General features: G+C 39.3%; 2 protein-coding genes across 4 annotated transcripts in view; one reads left to right on the top strand and one right to left on the bottom strand.

Annotated features, from left to right (window-relative positions):
• The window catches only part of FANCB (FA complementation group B), a 345837-nt gene that overhangs the window by 301570 nt on the left and 27485 nt on the right, over positions 1-16782 (top strand). The window lies entirely within an intron of this gene.
• GLRA2 (glycine receptor alpha 2) overlaps positions 1-16782 on the bottom strand; it is a 213545-nt gene that overhangs the window by 124482 nt on the left and 72281 nt on the right. For all 3 annotated transcript variants that reach the window (XM_004386335.1, XM_004386336.1, XM_004386334.1), the window contains exons 5-7: positions 13022-13104; positions 10249-10386; positions 8352-8566 (exon numbers count right to left, since the gene is read on the bottom strand). In XM_004386335.1, coding sequence (XP_004386392.1) covers positions 8352-8566; positions 10249-10386; positions 13022-13104 — 436 coding nt within the window. The remainder of the gene's footprint in view (positions 1-8351; positions 8567-10248; positions 10387-13021; positions 13105-16782) is intronic.

A 16782-nucleotide genomic window follows, 5' to 3' on the forward strand; every position in this document is an offset into this window, starting at 1 on the left:
CTTACTAACACAACTGCCACCCATCCTCCCTTCATTAACATCATAGAGGCAGGTTTACAACATACAGGAAAATCACACAGTACCAGGAATCATGGCCTAGCCAAATTGATACACACATTTTTTGGGGGACATAATTCAAACCATGACACCAACCATGCCATGCCAGACTTCTGACCTACACAACTATGACCTAATAAATGGACGTTAAGTCACAAAGTTTGTTACACAGCAATAGAAAACTAATACACCAGCTAAGAATTTACTAATATTTTTTACTATGCTGTAACATATCTGTATTTAAATTCATAAACATAATGCACATTAGATATATAAATGTATTAAAATGCATATACACAAACACATACTTCTCTCTGAAGAAAGAAGCATATTTAGTGTAAAGATAAACATAAAAATAAAGGAAAGCCTGTCCCATTGTTAGTGAGTGCTCATATGGGTATGTTTATCATCAGCCTCCTGCTGCTTTCTGGGCCATGGTAGATGCTTTATAAAGAGAGGTAGGTAATTCAACAATCATATAATGTGGGTTACATGCCTTTTGTTGTGGAAGGCTATAAAGAAGCTTTTCCAAAGTATTTCAGAAGGCACCTGGAAGAGGTGGCATTTTAAGAGTGGTTTGAAAGTTAGGGAGAAAGAATCTTGACAGATATATATGTCTATTTCTATAAACATATAGACTGGTTCCACAGACACTAAAGTTAATATCTGTTATTTTCTTAAAAGTGATGGCAGTATTGGGGAATTTGTGTCCAAAGAAAAACCCCATCTATTTTAAAGAAAATTTAGTTCAGGTACTGCTTCCTCATGTCCCTTCTTCCAGGATGTTCCCAGACTGGGCCAAAGATCTCCTTTAATCCTGTATCCAGCTCTAACACTACCTGTATCAGTTAGCTTTTGCTGTGTAACAAGCTACCCTGAAACTTAGTGGCTTAAAACAATAGCTATTTATTTGTTCACAATTCTTTGGGTTAGCAATTTGGGCTGGGCTCAGCTGGGATGCCTCATTTCTGCTCTACCTGGGGTTAACTGGGCTCACTTATGTGTTTGCAGTCTATTGTCAGTCAGCTGGCTGTCATCTGAGTGGTGGAGTTAACTGGGCCATGGGTCTCTCATCATTCAGCAGGCTAGCCTGGGCATATCCACATGGCAGTGGTCACAGGATTCCAAGAGCAGAAAGAGAGAGCTACCTCCAATATGCAAACATTTTTCAAGTCTTTGCTTATGTCCCATTTGCCATTGTCCCATATGCTAAGGGAAGTCATATGGCCAAGTTTACAGTCAATGTGGGCAGGGACTATTACCCAAGGGTGTGCATATAGGAAGGGGAATTATTACAGCCAGTTTTGTAAAAAATCTACCACACTGTCCTTAATGTACTGAATTATAATCTCTTGTTTATGTATATGTCAGTCTTCTTAAGGACAGAAGCTCTGTTCTTCTTGTCTATATCCTAAGAGGAAGAGAGGCCTGGCAATCTACTTCTGAAAATCAGCCAATAAAAACTGTATGGCTCACTACTGTCTGATCTGCAACCGATCATGGAGATGGAGCAGGATTGGGCAGCATTTTGTTCCATTTTGCATGCAGGCCGACTCAACAGCAGCTAACAACATATCCTGAGCATGTAACACAGTGCCTGACACTGTGGTACACGCCCCATAATAGTTTCTTTTGTTCTCACTGTGTGGCATCAGTAAGGACTGAAGCCTGTTATGCTGTATGACCCCATCAGAGTTACCCATTTAGTGAAATGGGGAGAGAGTCTAAAATCATCCTGAACCTCAAAATGCTACCCCAAAAGATTTATGAGCTTCATTGGGCTCGAGCAGAAGCACAGCCTGGGTGGCTTCTCCCCAGTGGCTTCTTCGAACCAGTTCATTCTGGTTTGAACCCCTGCTGAGAATTTGCATTTCCACCCCAGATATATTGAATCAGAATCTACAGTTTAACAAGATTCCCAGGTGATTCTTATGGATAATAAATTCTGAGAACCACTGCTCTACTAGTGGTTCTCAGAATTGGTCCCTAACCAGCATCATTAGCATCGCCTGGGAACATGTTAGAAATGCACATTCTCAGCAGGGGTTCGAACTGGGACTAACCGGTTTGAAGCCCTACTTCTCCCACTGTCAGCTACCCTGTAATGGCTGCCAAAAACACTCTTGAGCTGAAGTGCCAGTGGTGCTCCAGCTCTGTCCCAAGAGGATTCACACACGTCATCTTGCATGTTTTTATCACACACTCACTACAACAACGGCTCTTCAATTTGCTGCGGCTTGGGAAATGTCAGAAGGGAAAGTTTATGAAGTCTCCCACATATGCAGACATCTGGCTTAAGCAAGCAGGCCTGCCGATGGATTTGCCAATGCTCAGCTTTCTTATTTTTCAATCTTTTATCCAAGAATTTCATAAAACCCTGCTTATGTACAATGCAAAATTGTTTCCAGCCTTTTTCAGAGATGCCAGTGTGACCTAGGAAAGTCATTCTAATTAGCTGAGGATGCATCTGATTCAAGGAGCAATCATCTTTATTTTTTAGAGCTAAAACAGACTCATCCTTTATCCGAACAAATCCTTCTTTCAAAACTCCTCTAGGAATCAATCTTACTTCTCTCATAGTTTCTCTTACTGCTGTCTCTAGATAGAAGCATTCTGGTGGGTAAAGAGAGACCAAATGTGGCAGGATTATGGCCTCTTTTGTTTTAAATTCCAAGCTGTCCTGGGTTTGGCAACTCTTTGAAATGGTCCAGCTGGTGTTAGTTGACCAGATGGCTGAAAAGTAAGGGAAATTTTCCTTCTGTAGGAAATTGGAAATCTCAGTTAATGCTGGCGAAAGACAGTGCTTCTGGATCCTTGCTCTAAGGAGACAGCTGTGGACCTGAGAGCTGTCAGATCCACTTGCACACCTGGGTCATCTCAGCTGTCATCTACCAATGCTTGCTCTCACCTCTATAGCCTCTGGGCTACAGCCACAAATGAGGACTCAAGACACACTTAGCATGGCTGAAGATCATGCAGCTGTAATAACAAACACAGAGTAAAGGAAAATAATTGTTGAACTCTACTTGGCCACACCCAAAGCCTCATCCTCATGTTTTCCTGCAGATCAGATAGACAATGATACATCTAGTCTTGAGTCTGCCACGAGAAGGTTCACTCTCCGAAGGGTGAGCCTTTGCCAGTGGAACAGCATCTTGGAGGTTGGCAGAGGTGAAGATTTAAAAATCAACATTACAGCTTCAAATGGGAAGGGAGCTATGGAACAGATAACATGCTGATATTTGATTTTCCTGTCTTTAGGGAAGGGACTGAACTTCTGAGAAACAAAAATGCAAAAATACACAAAAAAAGCTTTGGCTGGCAGGAAATTCACTTGGAATCAATAAAAACAAGTTTCTTACTTTAAATGTGTTTAAAATTTGTGAAGCATGTTGGAAAGCTTCCCAGATTGTCTTTTGGAAAACCTTATTTTATAAGTGTAGCCAAAATATTATGAGCAGGAAGTCCTCACTGCCTGGAAGGGCCTTTACCTCCTCCTGCTTTACCTGCTTTAGAAATTCAGCTCAGGCTCCTCCTTTAGGCTGTTTCCCCAACACTGCTTCTTCTCACCCTCCTTCTCTCCCTCCCTCCCTTCAACCCTCCTCCATTTAATAGGTTAGGCATCCTCCCTGGTAAGTCCTTATAGTCTACTCTGTTTAATAATCACCACTCCAAATATCTGTTTCTGGCCTACCAGATTACAAGCCCCTGAGGGTAGATAACCCACCAAACCCACTGCCATCAAGTCGATTCCGACTCATAGCGACCCTATAGGACAGAGTAGAACTGCCCCCATAGAGTTTCCAAGGCTGTATATCTACGAAAGCAGACCGCCAAATCTTTCTCCCATGGAGTGGCTGGTGGGTTCAAACCGCTGACCTTTTGGTTAGCAGCCAAGCGCGTAACCACTGCGCCACCAGGGTTCCCTGTGGGTAGATAAGCACTGTGTTTTATTTATCTTTGATATTCCCAGCCTCGAGCACACTGCATGGCGCAGAGGAGACATTCAATAAATGTTAGTTGAATAAATGAATGGATGAATGAACTGCCAAATTAAATTACACCTGGAATAACACTTGACTACAAGTCCTTTTAACATTGTTCATTCATTCATTAGCCAGCTATATACTGAGCACCTACTATGAGCCAGGTGTTGTGCTAATTGGTGGGTTTATTTCAAAGTTTATGCTTTTTGTGCATATATTCTTAACTCCCCAAAGTCTGCTTGAGAACTTCTGGAAAGGGGGACCTACTCCTTTAGAGTAGTTCCATTCCTTTACAGTACAGCTAATATTATTATGAGATTCTTCCATATATTGTTGTTTTTGTTAGGTGCCATTGAGTTGGTTGTACATAGCGACCCTATGTACAACAGAATGAAACATTGCCCAGTCCTGTACCATCCTCACAATCGTTATGCTTGAGCCCATTGTTTTGGCCCCTGTGTGAATTTATCTCACTGAGGGTTTCCCTCATTTTCGTTGACCCTCTGCTTTACCAAACATGATGTCCTTTTCCAGTAATTGGTCTTTCTTGATGACATTTCCAAATTAAATGAGTGAAATCTCATCATCCTCGATTCTAAGGAGCATTCTGGCTGTTCTTCTTCCGAGACAGATTTGTTCGTTCTTCTGGCAGTCCATAGTATATTCAATATTCTTTACCAACACCATAATTCAAAAGCATCACTTCTTCAGTCTTCCTTATTCATTGTCCAGCTTTGGTATGCATATGAGGTGATTGAAAATACCATAGCTTGGGTCAGGTGCACCTTAGTCCTCAAAGTGACGTCCTTGCTTTGATTCTACTTCAAGTCTACTGTATCTACTACATGGTCTCATGAATGTGCATTCATTTATTTATTTATCCATTTAATGAGAATTTATTGGTCATCTAATCTAAGCCAGATACTCTTCTGGATGCTGAAGTTGACACGATGTAGAAGACAAAGTCCATGTCTGCATGGAACATACATCCTCTCCTGTTTCTTACCATTGATCTTTCCTCATTCTCTCTAACCATCCTCAATTCCTTCTATCATTTTTCCCATAGCAAATTAAAAAATAATTTAAAAACCTATACATGTGTATCCTAGAACACAGTGAGACACAAACTCTCATATACAAATATAATGGTCATACTTAAAAAGCAAAAAAATATCCTATATATCCAAGATGGTAAAATAAATGATGATTAATATATTAGATAGGCTACTATTCAGTCATTTTTAAAATACGTTCATGACAGATTTTTCATACCATGGGAAATGGCACATACTATAGAACTGTGTAAAAGTTTGATCTCAATTTTCTGTGTGTGCGTATGTGTATATCTACATGCATGCACATGGGTTTGCCCACAAATGTGCATAGAAAAAAGACTGGAAGGAAATACACCAAAGTCTTAACAACAGTTGTTTACCCAATGGTTAACATTAATGATGCTTTTTATATTTACTATAACAATCACATCTTACTTTGAAAGCGCAACTTGCGTGTCTACTCTGCACAGGGTATTGCCATAGGCCCTGGAGCCACTATATAATCAGCACAGGGGAGCATCTGCTTAGGAATTGCAGTGTTTATAAATTAAAATGAGTATTTATGTGTGTGTAAGTAAGTGTACGATCAATTCTTTATTTTCCATGACTCGCTTTTTATCCCATTTTGGTTTATCACCATCATCCATATAAGTCACATCTCCCCACAGTCAGTTGAGAGCCGACTATGTTTAATAATAGTCTAAGAACAGCACCAGTAGGAAGATAAACATGCTGGTGGCAAAAGGATAACCATTATGTGTTCAAAACCAAGTATAAAATGATTTTTCTATTATACCCTCAGTTGGTTTCTCTGAGTTCCTCATTGCCTCTACAAAGATCACTGATCACTGATGATTTATTTAGCAATCGTTTTGACCACTGATGTAGAATCATAATAGCTAATATGGATGGATAACAAATTCATAAAAACTCAAGCTCCTCTTTTGAAAATAAATGACTACTCTTTTCATAGCAGTGAGTGATTGGAGGCTAAATGTCTTATGTTTTGAAGTGATCTGCTCATAATTTGTCACCAATAATTCAACTGTCTATTAAATTTTAAAATACATGTTGTGCATCCTGTGGTTTACTGGTGTGGCATGCAGTGATGGCAATAACTAATAGCTAACAACAAGTAAGTAAATGAACCTGTTTGGGAGGGGGCACAGAGTGGATTAGAATTTCTATTAGATAAAATTGATATATGATTATGTAGCTGAAAAAAAGCTGTTAGTATTTCTGACATCTGTAGTCTAATAGAAATAAGAGCAAACCCAAAAAACCTGTTGCCATCCAGTCGATTCTGACTCATAGCGACCCCACGTGTTTCTTAGTAGAACAGCACTCCACAGGGTTTTCAATGGCTGTAATCTTATGGAAGTAGATCACTAGGACTTTTCCACAGCGGCGCTAGGTGGATTCAAACCACCAACCTCCAGCCTTTCAGTTGGTAGTTAAGCGTAAATAGTTTGCACCACCCAGGGACCTTAGAAATGAGACACGGGAACATTATCGTATTTTTAAGCAAGTAACACACGCCTTCTGTGAAAAAGTTAGTATAGCGGCGCTTACGAAAATACCTCGTGCGGGGAGGGCTCAGTTGGCAAATATAGAAGGTGCGTATTATTTGCATAAAATATGGTATACTATTTGTTATCCTAGAAAATAAAAAAGTATCGGTGACAGTTTTATTCCAATCTCTATTAGCATATAAAATCTAATATTTATTTTGAGGCATGGAACCCAATAACTTTGTATAACTATTGCCCTAGTATTTATAATAGTCCATCTCCATTGTACCCACAGACCTCTTCCAAACGTCATCTTATCTTCCAAACATAGGAGATGATGTGGAGCATGAGCTAATATTTCTCATCGTGTCAAATGTAGCACAACCAAGCATGAACTTGAGCCAGCAAAGATACGGGATTACATCTCAATTATTTTCTGGAACTGGGTTTTGGAGAGATGACTCAACCTATGTGAGATATGTACACTGAATGCTCAATTGAAGTACCCTCCAGGAAAAATGAAGTCAATGGCTCAGTGTACTTGGCCAAGGCAGGAAGCACACATAGGCATACTTCTGTAGTGCTGGGGCATTTTACAAGCAGGGCACTTATTATTTGCTTAAACAATATTTACAAACACAAAGGCCTGTCCTACATAAAAGCAGAGTTATGGATTATTACTTGAGGTCTACAAAATGTGTCCTTGATATCCACGCCACACTTCTATGTCAACTGGATCTAGTTCCAGGAATTTTCACACTCTTGGGTGACTCCACCGTTCCTTCTCTAGGTAACCGTGTCACTTGAAATTAGTACTATATTCAGCCATTAAGGGAAATTAAGGTGTAGCAAAGAATCATGTAAGATTTACTTCACCCTAATATTGCGCATTCATTTCTTTTTAAACTTTTTTTGGTGAAAACATACTCAGCAGATCATACACACATTCAACAATTTATACATGTACAGTTAAGTGATATTGGTTACATTCTTCACGCTGTGTCACCATTCTTGCTGTTTCTTCCCGTATTATTTCACCACCATTGACTTAGACTCACTGCCCCATAAACTACTCATCTATACTTTAGTTACTATTGTCAATTTGATCTCGTATGGATAATTCTTTAAAAGAGCGCAATGCTCTAGGAAACATTCTTTACTAACTCAGATGAACTATTGTTTAGTTTGAAAATGACTTCAGGGCATAGTTTCAGTTCAAGCTTCAAAAATTTTCTCAGGGCAACACATTCATTTCTTGTACACACTCACTGACGTGGCTTTTCTGTGTAAATTTCCAGGAGCTTAATTCAAACTTTTATTATTGAAAATGAGTTCATAGAGCACATGAATTACAATAGCCTCACCAATAAATACTTGACAATATAGCATAGGTTGCATCAATCTTTTTCCAATTCCTGCAAGCTTTATGGGTCATCAAAAACAAGAGGTCAAAGCACTCAAGGGCTTCTTAACCAGAATCCCTTAGCCTTGTTCCTGCCTCCAGTCATTTCTCTTCTCTCCCAACCCCGACTCCTCTTTACCCCGACCGATCTGATTTTAAGGGCCTCCAATGCCTCAGAGCCCTGATTCTCTCACACTCAGCTTTTTGTTCTCTCGATGCGTTTTTATCTCCAACAGTGCTGCAGGATGGCAGACATTTCTGTCCTCATACAATTCTCCATCCCACAAAACCCTTGGTCAACCTCTTAGTTCACTTGTTGTTGAGCAAAGAGATTTCTTACCTTTGGCAGAGATGCCCTGGAACCTGAACTCTGTGTGGTCATCGTTAAGACCGTGGTGATGCCCAGTGCGACTCTGGCAGGGGCTGCATCCATGTTTATCCAAAAGGAGACCCAGGATAAAATGACTATCAACAGGCTGGGTATGTACATCTGGATCAAATAATATCCCATCTGGCGTTCCAGGTGAAACTTGACTTCAATGCAGGTAAACTTTCCTAGAAGCAGGAAATGATCATTTAAAGTCCAATTTGAATTTATCTTCCCCATTCCAGAATCACACTTTATTAAAAAAAAAAAAGTATTGCAGATGGATTTGGAAGATTGAACAAAACACTCACCCTACATAACCAACTTAACTCTTCTCCAGCTCAGTCAGTAATGGGAATGATGCTGTGAGAACAAGTGATCTTAAGAGTCATTAAACCAAAACCAGGTGACATATGTAAGTATTAAAATCTGTGCTTATTGCAGCTTGATTATTTTAGACAGGGCTTCAGAATCTGCAATACTATTAAAAACTGATCAGGAAACATAAGATATTCAAATTTTGTGGGGTTATAATATGTATTATGTAACATATAACCTATAGCATATACATACAGAATACACTATATAACACATAATATCTAATAGTTGACACTATTCCCTCTAAGTAGTAAAGTTCACACAGGGCTCTCAAAGTATATGGGTAACTGTGCATCTATCTCTGTGTTATCAATGACAAGAGAAAAATATACATTTGTATAAGTCGTGTATATCATCTAGTCATTGTAAAATTTTTATAGCCTTCTAGATAATTGCTTGAAGACTTTTAGAATATTCCTAGACACTATTTATAATGTTACTTTGCCTATAAAATAAAGTGCATAGAAAGATATTAAATCTTTTAAATCAAGATATTAAATCAAGAGCAAGATGGTCCTGCCTCTTCTCACTTTCCTTTCTCTTTAATTGGCTTGGAGTTAGAACCCCAGAAGGTAATTTGGCTTCAAATTATAAAAGATAGGGTTGGATTCTTCTTGGTCAGGAAGATCACCTTGGGATCAAGTCTCAGTCACTTCATAGGAAGTCACTATTGACTGCTGGAACAAGTGTTCACGGACCATTCTATTCAGCATGTTACCTGGAGCACTCCCTGGACAAACCATCGGGGCTTGATTGTATCTTCATGATCAGCTGGGTGGTACCAGAGACCAGGATATTCATAGAAAAAGCTACAGGCTTTACTGGGCAGGCAACAACAGATGCCCGCTTGTTGCTACCACCTCAAATTCTCCACCTCCTTTCCACCCCTATGTGTGTATCAGCACTACTGATAAAGTATGATTTTAGAGCCAGCTGAATTCCCTCCAGCTAATTTTCACCCAAACTCCTATAACTTTCCAGAACTGAAGAGCACAGCAATGCTCTTTCTGGGTTTATGAGGACCTATGTTATTGTTCCTCTCTTCCACTAAAGCAGAGTGCAAATTGACCCGAGGAGCCAATGTCAAGTGTGGATGCCAGGAATGAGCCAGAATTCTTGCATTTCTTGCATTCTGTACAAGTATTGATGGTTCACCAAGAGAATAGCCAACCCCATCTCTTCCACTGCAACACTGTATGAGTACTTCCTGGGCTTGGACTCACTTGGACAGCAGATGGTCAGCAAGAGAACAGCAAAAGATTCCCAATTCTCTCTCTTTCTTTCTCTTCTGGAGAAATTTTTGTCTGTTGCGCTCACTGACCTAACCCAGAGAGCACAGGCATCTCATCTGTTGAGATTGTTTTGAGCCAAGCTGAGGTCCGTGCCATGTCACTCAGTTTGCTTGGTGAATATGCAGCAATCCAGGTGATGGGATATATACCCCTAGCTGCAGAGGGAGCCCGCTGAGTTCAGCAGTTGAAAGAAAACTTACCAGTATTGTAGTGCTTTGTGCAGTAACCAAGTTCCTTCTCTTCCTTCAGAATAAACTGGGGCAGGGTCAATCCTTCCGCAACTTGCACTGGACCGTCGCTTAACCACTCAAATATCAGGTCATTCATCGTGTACCCAACTGGAGTAAACAAATCATAGTGAAAAATTGAGTGCCTCTATCCAAGAAAGCTTGAAAATCTAGCCGTGTAAAGAAACACACAGGGAAATCGACTAAAGCAGACACATAATCAATTCAAGAACATTCTTAATAAAAGAGCTGCAATCATCATGACAAGTACATGTCATTGGAGCTAAAGTAATTGAAGACATCAAGCTATTTCTGGGTGATTTTTTTTCTGTATAATGAGGGAATGGAATCTATAAAGTCTATTTTTTTCTGCCTCTGTATTCAGTAAATATTTCTGAAGAACAAATAAGTAAACAAGTATAAACTCTTTTGAAGACAGTCTTTATTTGCAAGAGCTTGTGTCTGTGGCAATCCAATAAGGCAATTAAATCGATGGCATCAGTATTAGCATTTCAAATAAAAAGGTTTTTTTTTTTTTAATGAGAATGAATTCATCATGGGCCTGCCTAAAACATTCCTCCCTCAAACTTGGCCCCTCTCCTAGGGTCTGTTAGCTTTGCTCTCACAAAGCTTATGTTAAAAGCCTTTATGGTCAATCCCCAATTACTCTAACAAGTGTGGAAGACTATGGGCAGGTAGCCTAAGAGGAAGTTATGAAATATGCTGACAAAGCATGTTCATTTGTGCTAGTATCTTGCTGAATAGGCCTACTCATCACAATTATTAATATGAAGGAAAACAGATTCTCTATTATGTAAGGTCATATTGCTCTGCAACTGCTGACCCATTGAAAGTAAGATTGCTCTCAGTTTAGCAAAGCAAAGTTAGCTCTTAGCCTTCATGTTCCTGCTAACCATGCCATATGTCAAGTGCTTCTTGATCTTTTTGTACCCCAGAATGAAGGCTACTCTTTCAAGCATCATTTCTGCCCCCTACCCATTTGTGATATCTGAACTCTAAAATGATGACAAGGAGAACAAGGCACATTACATGAGATCTTGGCTGGCCAATAACCTCAGCATGTTCATTAAGTTTTTAGATTCTAATTCTTGTTTACTGCAAGATAGTGACTCACCAAAGCTAACCAGAAGTCAATGGCAAAGTTAATTGCAATCTACTTTCCTCCTTATTTGGGCCACCTTTTCCATTCAAAGCCAAAAAATAAAAACATGGAAAATGAGGAATTACAAAGGGGACTCTGTACAAGTATTGATGGTTCCCTAAGAAAATAGCCAACTCCATCTCTTCCACTGCAACACTGTATTGAGACGCCCAGGGTACCTCCAGCAAATATTCAAGATCACCAAACACTCCACATCCTCGTCTGGTGAGCTTCTTGGTGGCCACCACAATAATTTTCCTTGTCAGCTATCCTGAAACCCCAGCCTGGGGCAGGCAGGAAAGAGTAAGTGGTAGAGAAAGGAGGAGGTAATATTGGGGTAAAAAAGTAGGGAGTAATTCCCATTCTTCACATCCTAAGTTATCGGTAAGCACATTGCTGCTTATTTGGTTGAATTATTTTTCAGTCCTGCAAGGACCAAGTATATTCATTAATTGGAGTGAAAAAACATTGAGGCAAAGGAGAATTTGGGGCAGCAGAGACGATACAAAGAAGGAATCATTATGTAAGAAAATGTTTTTCTCAACTTTCTTCTCAGGAGAAGGTACAGTGGAGAAAAAATGAATACATAAAGCCTATTGTAAATCAGAAATTCTCATTTTATCCCTGACAACTTCTTAACACAAAGACGTTTCATTATTTTGTTTATTTCTGTAGGAAGTTTCAAGGGAAATCTACAGTTATTTGAAATGATCAGAAGAAAACCCTGTCACCACCTCTTTTTTAATAATAGTTGATGTGTCTTTTTACATTTATTTTTTTTCTAAACCAAGAAGTTAAAAGTGTTTCCTTGCCCCTGCCTCATTAAATCTCCTAACATCCCTGCAGGTCAGGAGCATTTCGTATTCTCTGCATTTTACAAACAGAGAAACTGACAGAGCAAGCCAGAAAAAAATTCATGTCTCTTACTGAAAATTCCATTATCTTGGAGGCATCAGCAATTTAGGGCACGTGTCAAAGCTTGCGGTGGCATCAGGACTAGGTCAGGAGGGAGGCAATGTAGATGACAGTTCTCCGTTTTTCCTTCCCCATGCCTTTGTGTATCCATTGTGCATCCAAGGGAGATGCCTCTTATGCTATCTCTTCCCATGCTCCTTGTTCTCACATTCCTCTCAGCTAAGGCCCCTGTGCCTTGGTCTCAAAGCACTTCAATTTGTATAATTATCCCTTCCTGCCAAAATTCCTTTGGGGGTGATGGTCTATATGGACACAAGATGAAAATAAATGCAATTTTCTGATTAAGGAGTGATTCATTATAGAGGTTGAATGACTAATAATCTTAATTTTCCCAGGCGCCATTTTTATTTTCAAAGAAAAGCTTACTAAACCAGGCACATGGTTTGAGGAAGGACAAAATGTTTGGAAAGGTTGTCTATGCGCTACTGATGAGGAGTTTCTGGTATGAGACGCTGACAAGTGTGTTTGCTTGTCCTTCCAATAGGACCTTGGGGATTGGTAAGGAGGTAGAGAATGAGTCTCATGGGTCTGTTCTCCTTAATGACATGCTAAAAGAGCCAGATCATTGGTAAGAACAAGCAGGCAGTCATTACAACAGTGGTTACTTACAACTCTCCAGCTGCATTGTACAGGTCTGGACGTCCATTGGAAAGTTCTTCAAGTCCATGGGGCAGGATAAGGTTAAGGTGAGTCTTGGCAAAGAAAAAAAATTGTTTTAAATATGTGAAGTCTGATTTTTGAGAAACAAACTGAAAAAAAAAATTTGGCAGTAAGCAAAGTGACACGGATGCAAGTAATGAAATCTAAGCTCTCACTCAGGGCAATGTTTTCCAAATGAACAGTTGTCATTGGTAAATTGAAATTGTAAAAGTAATGTATAATTTCCCACAACCCCTTACTCTCTATTTAACATCTTTCAGCCTCTAGCCCCTAACCCCTTCCCTCAATGGCACTGGTCTCGATTTCTTTTCCAGAATCAACAAGACCACTAAAAAATGGTATAACGAGAATAGTGGGCTCTTACCCACATTGATGTTCAAAAGATATATGGTTCATACTGTTTAGAATTATACCTTGAATAGGTGGGCTTTAAGGAGCCCTGGTAGTGCAATGGTTAAGCACTTGGCTGCTAACTGAAAGGTCAGCGAGTCAAACCCACCAGTGGCTTCACGGGAGAAAAGACCTGGCAATCTGCTCCTGTAAAGATGACAGCCTAGGAAACCCTGTGGGGCAGTTCTCCTGTGTCCTATTGGTCTCTATATGACAGAATTGACTCGACGACACAACAACAACACCAGGTGGACTTTGCTTCAAGGACAATATAAATGATATGATAAGCATAATTGATTGCGATAAGCATTGGTTTTCCTTTCATTAAATGGACGAATTCTTAACTCCACAGTCTCTTTATTTGCTAATCTGTATGGATGGATTAACAATATATTGTGGCATTCATTCTGGAATTTTGACAATCCCGGAGCAAGTACTCCTTGAGCTAGAAAAACTCACTTAAGGACAGTGGTTTGTACATGGTCTTCATCTCTCTGCATCCAAGAGGGGCTACTATGCTCCCCTTTCCTCTTTTCTTAACTTTTCTGAACTCCAGCCAGCTACAACCAAGCCTTATATTGGGATAGTGATTGAGCCAGCATCTCTTTTCCACCATTTCCTTTCTTAGCCTTCAGGGGAAGAGTGCAGACCTCTTGCTCTTCAATTTTTCTATACCCCAGAGATTAAAGAAAGGAAATTAGGATTGAGAATTTGTAGAAGAGTTCCCTTGTCAGTATTGCCTCAGACTATCTGTATCTCCAAGCAAGACCTCAAATTCACTACATGTTTGTTTCCTCATCAATCAACTGATGAGGTAGGATAAGATGATGCATATTCCTATTCAGGTTCAGTACTAGAATCCCTGTCATTCTAGGGTGCACTGCTCCAAATTCTGTCCATTGTATCTCAAACATGTTTATATCCAAAGATCCTTCTGACTCTTGCACTGTTACCTAAGTTCTGCTTTACTCATTCTTCCTCCCAGTTCCCTTGTCTTTCCTCTCTCTTCTTCATTTTATACATTATATACATGCCGAAACAAAACACAAATTGTGGCTGGTAAAAAAGATAGGCTTTGAGCACACTTATTTTAAAGAAAGGACAGTTGGGGGATTTGAAGTGAGATTAGACAAAGAATCCATGCTGACAATCTTCAAAACCATTAAAATACAATAATGATTGAGAAAAAACAAGGTACAAAACTATGTGCATGTGATCTCAATTACATAGAAATGTATTTTTAATCTTGGAAATAAACACACCTCTATACTGGTAACCAAAAGGTCGGCAGTTTGAATTCACCAGACACTCCTTGGAAACTGTGTGGGACAGTTCTACTGTGTCCTATAGGGTCTCTATGAGTCGGAATCAGTTCGATGGCAGTGGGTTTGGTTTTTTGGTTTTATAGTAAGACTAGATATTCCTGGTTTGTGGGATGATTAGTATTTTGTTTTTATTCTTTATTTATTCTTCATTATATGTATTAACAAGTATGTTGTTATTAGTTGCCGTTGAGTCCATTCCAACTCACGGCCACTCCATGTATGCAGAGTCAAGCTGCTCCATAAGATTTTCAAGGCTGTGATCTTTCAGAAGTAGACCACCAATCCTGTCTTCTGAGTCGCCTCTGGGTGTGTGAGCCTCCAACCTTTTGGCTAGTGCTTAACTGTTTGCACCACCCATACAGGTTATGTGAAAATATCCATTAAAAATTTCATCAGTTTTGCCATATAAATTAAATGTGTTCTTTCTTCAAAAATTGGCAAAAGGTAAAATTGAAATGTTGCCATAAACATACAGTATTTCACCTTCAGTGCTAAATAAATTAGCTTCTGTTGGCTATTCTGAAAACCCAAACACCATGTTTCTAAAAGGAGAAAAAATGATTTTGAGTTCCAATAACTGACTTAAAAACGACATCTTAGACTGAGATACCTTCTTTTTGTAAATTGTAGACTATACACACACACATATTTTTTTCTCCTGCATGAAGACTTTCTTTTGGAAAACACAATTTTATTGAGATTAATGCCATGAACTCTTTAAAGTAAGGGCAAAGTAAAAAAAGAGAAAATGAAAATCTCTAGTAATAATAATAATATGACATTTTAGTAAGGGGTAAAAAGATCTCAAGAGAACTCATGAGTTTAACATTGTTATTAGCATGATGAGAATCTATTTATTCTTTCCTATTTTTAAAAGAGGGATTATTTTCATCATAAAAAAATAACCAGAGGGCATGTGGATAATTTGTTTAAATGAATCAAAACCAGAAAATCTGGAAATTTCATCATGATTTTAAACAGTTTACTTTTTATAAACTTATTGGTTCAATAAATTAGAATATAATAATATTGGAAATGAGTACAGTTTAAAAGAACATATAACACAGAACTCAACTGTCTATTGTTTGCAATTGGAAACAACCCAACTTTAATAATCTTAATTATCTTGTTGTTGTTGTTAGGTGTTGTGGAGTCAGTTCTGACTCATAGTGACCCTACGTACAACGGAACGGAACACTGCCTGGTCCTGCGCCATCTTCACAATCGTTGTTATGCTTGAGTGCGTGGTTGCAGCCACTGTGTCAATCCATCCCATCCAAGGTCTTCCTGTTTTTCGCTAACTCTTTACCAAGCATGATGTCCTTCTCTAGGGACTGGTCCCTCCTGATAATGTGTCCAAAGTCTCACTATCCTTATTTCTAAGGAGTGTTCTGGCGTACTTCTTCCAAGACAGATTTGTTCGTTCTTCTGTCAGTCCATGGTTATATTCAATATTCTTCGCCAACACTATAATTCAAAAGCATCAATTCTTCTTCAGTCTTCCTTATTCATTGTCCAGCTTTCGCATGCATATGAGGTGATTGAAAACACCATGGCTTGGGTCAGGCGCACCTTAGTCCTCAAAGTGACGTCTTTGCTTTTCAACATTTTAAAGAAGTCTTTTGCAGCAGATTTGCCCAATGCAATATGTCGTTTAATTTTTTTAAAATTGTACTTTAGATGAAGGTTTAGAGAGCAAATTAGTCTTTCATTAAACAATTAATATACATATTGTTTTGTGACATATGGTTGCCAACCCCACAACATGTCAACACTCTCCCTTCTTGACCTTCGGTTCCCTATTACCAGCTTTCCTGTCCCTCCTGCTTTCTAGTACTTGCCCCTGGGCTGGTGTGCCCCTTTAGTCTCGTTTTGTTTTATGGGCCTGTCTAATCTTTGGCTGAAGGGTGAACCTCAGGAGTGACTTCATTACTGAGCTAAAGGGTGTCCGGAGGCCATACTCTCGGGGTTTCTCCAGTCTCTATCAGGCCAGTA

The sequence above is a fragment of the Trichechus manatus genome, unplaced genomic scaffold, assembly GCF_000243295.1.
Source record: "Trichechus manatus latirostris isolate Lorelei unplaced genomic scaffold, TriManLat1.0 scaffold00162, whole genome shotgun sequence".
NCBI lineage: Eukaryota > Metazoa > Chordata > Mammalia > Sirenia > Trichechidae > Trichechus > Trichechus manatus.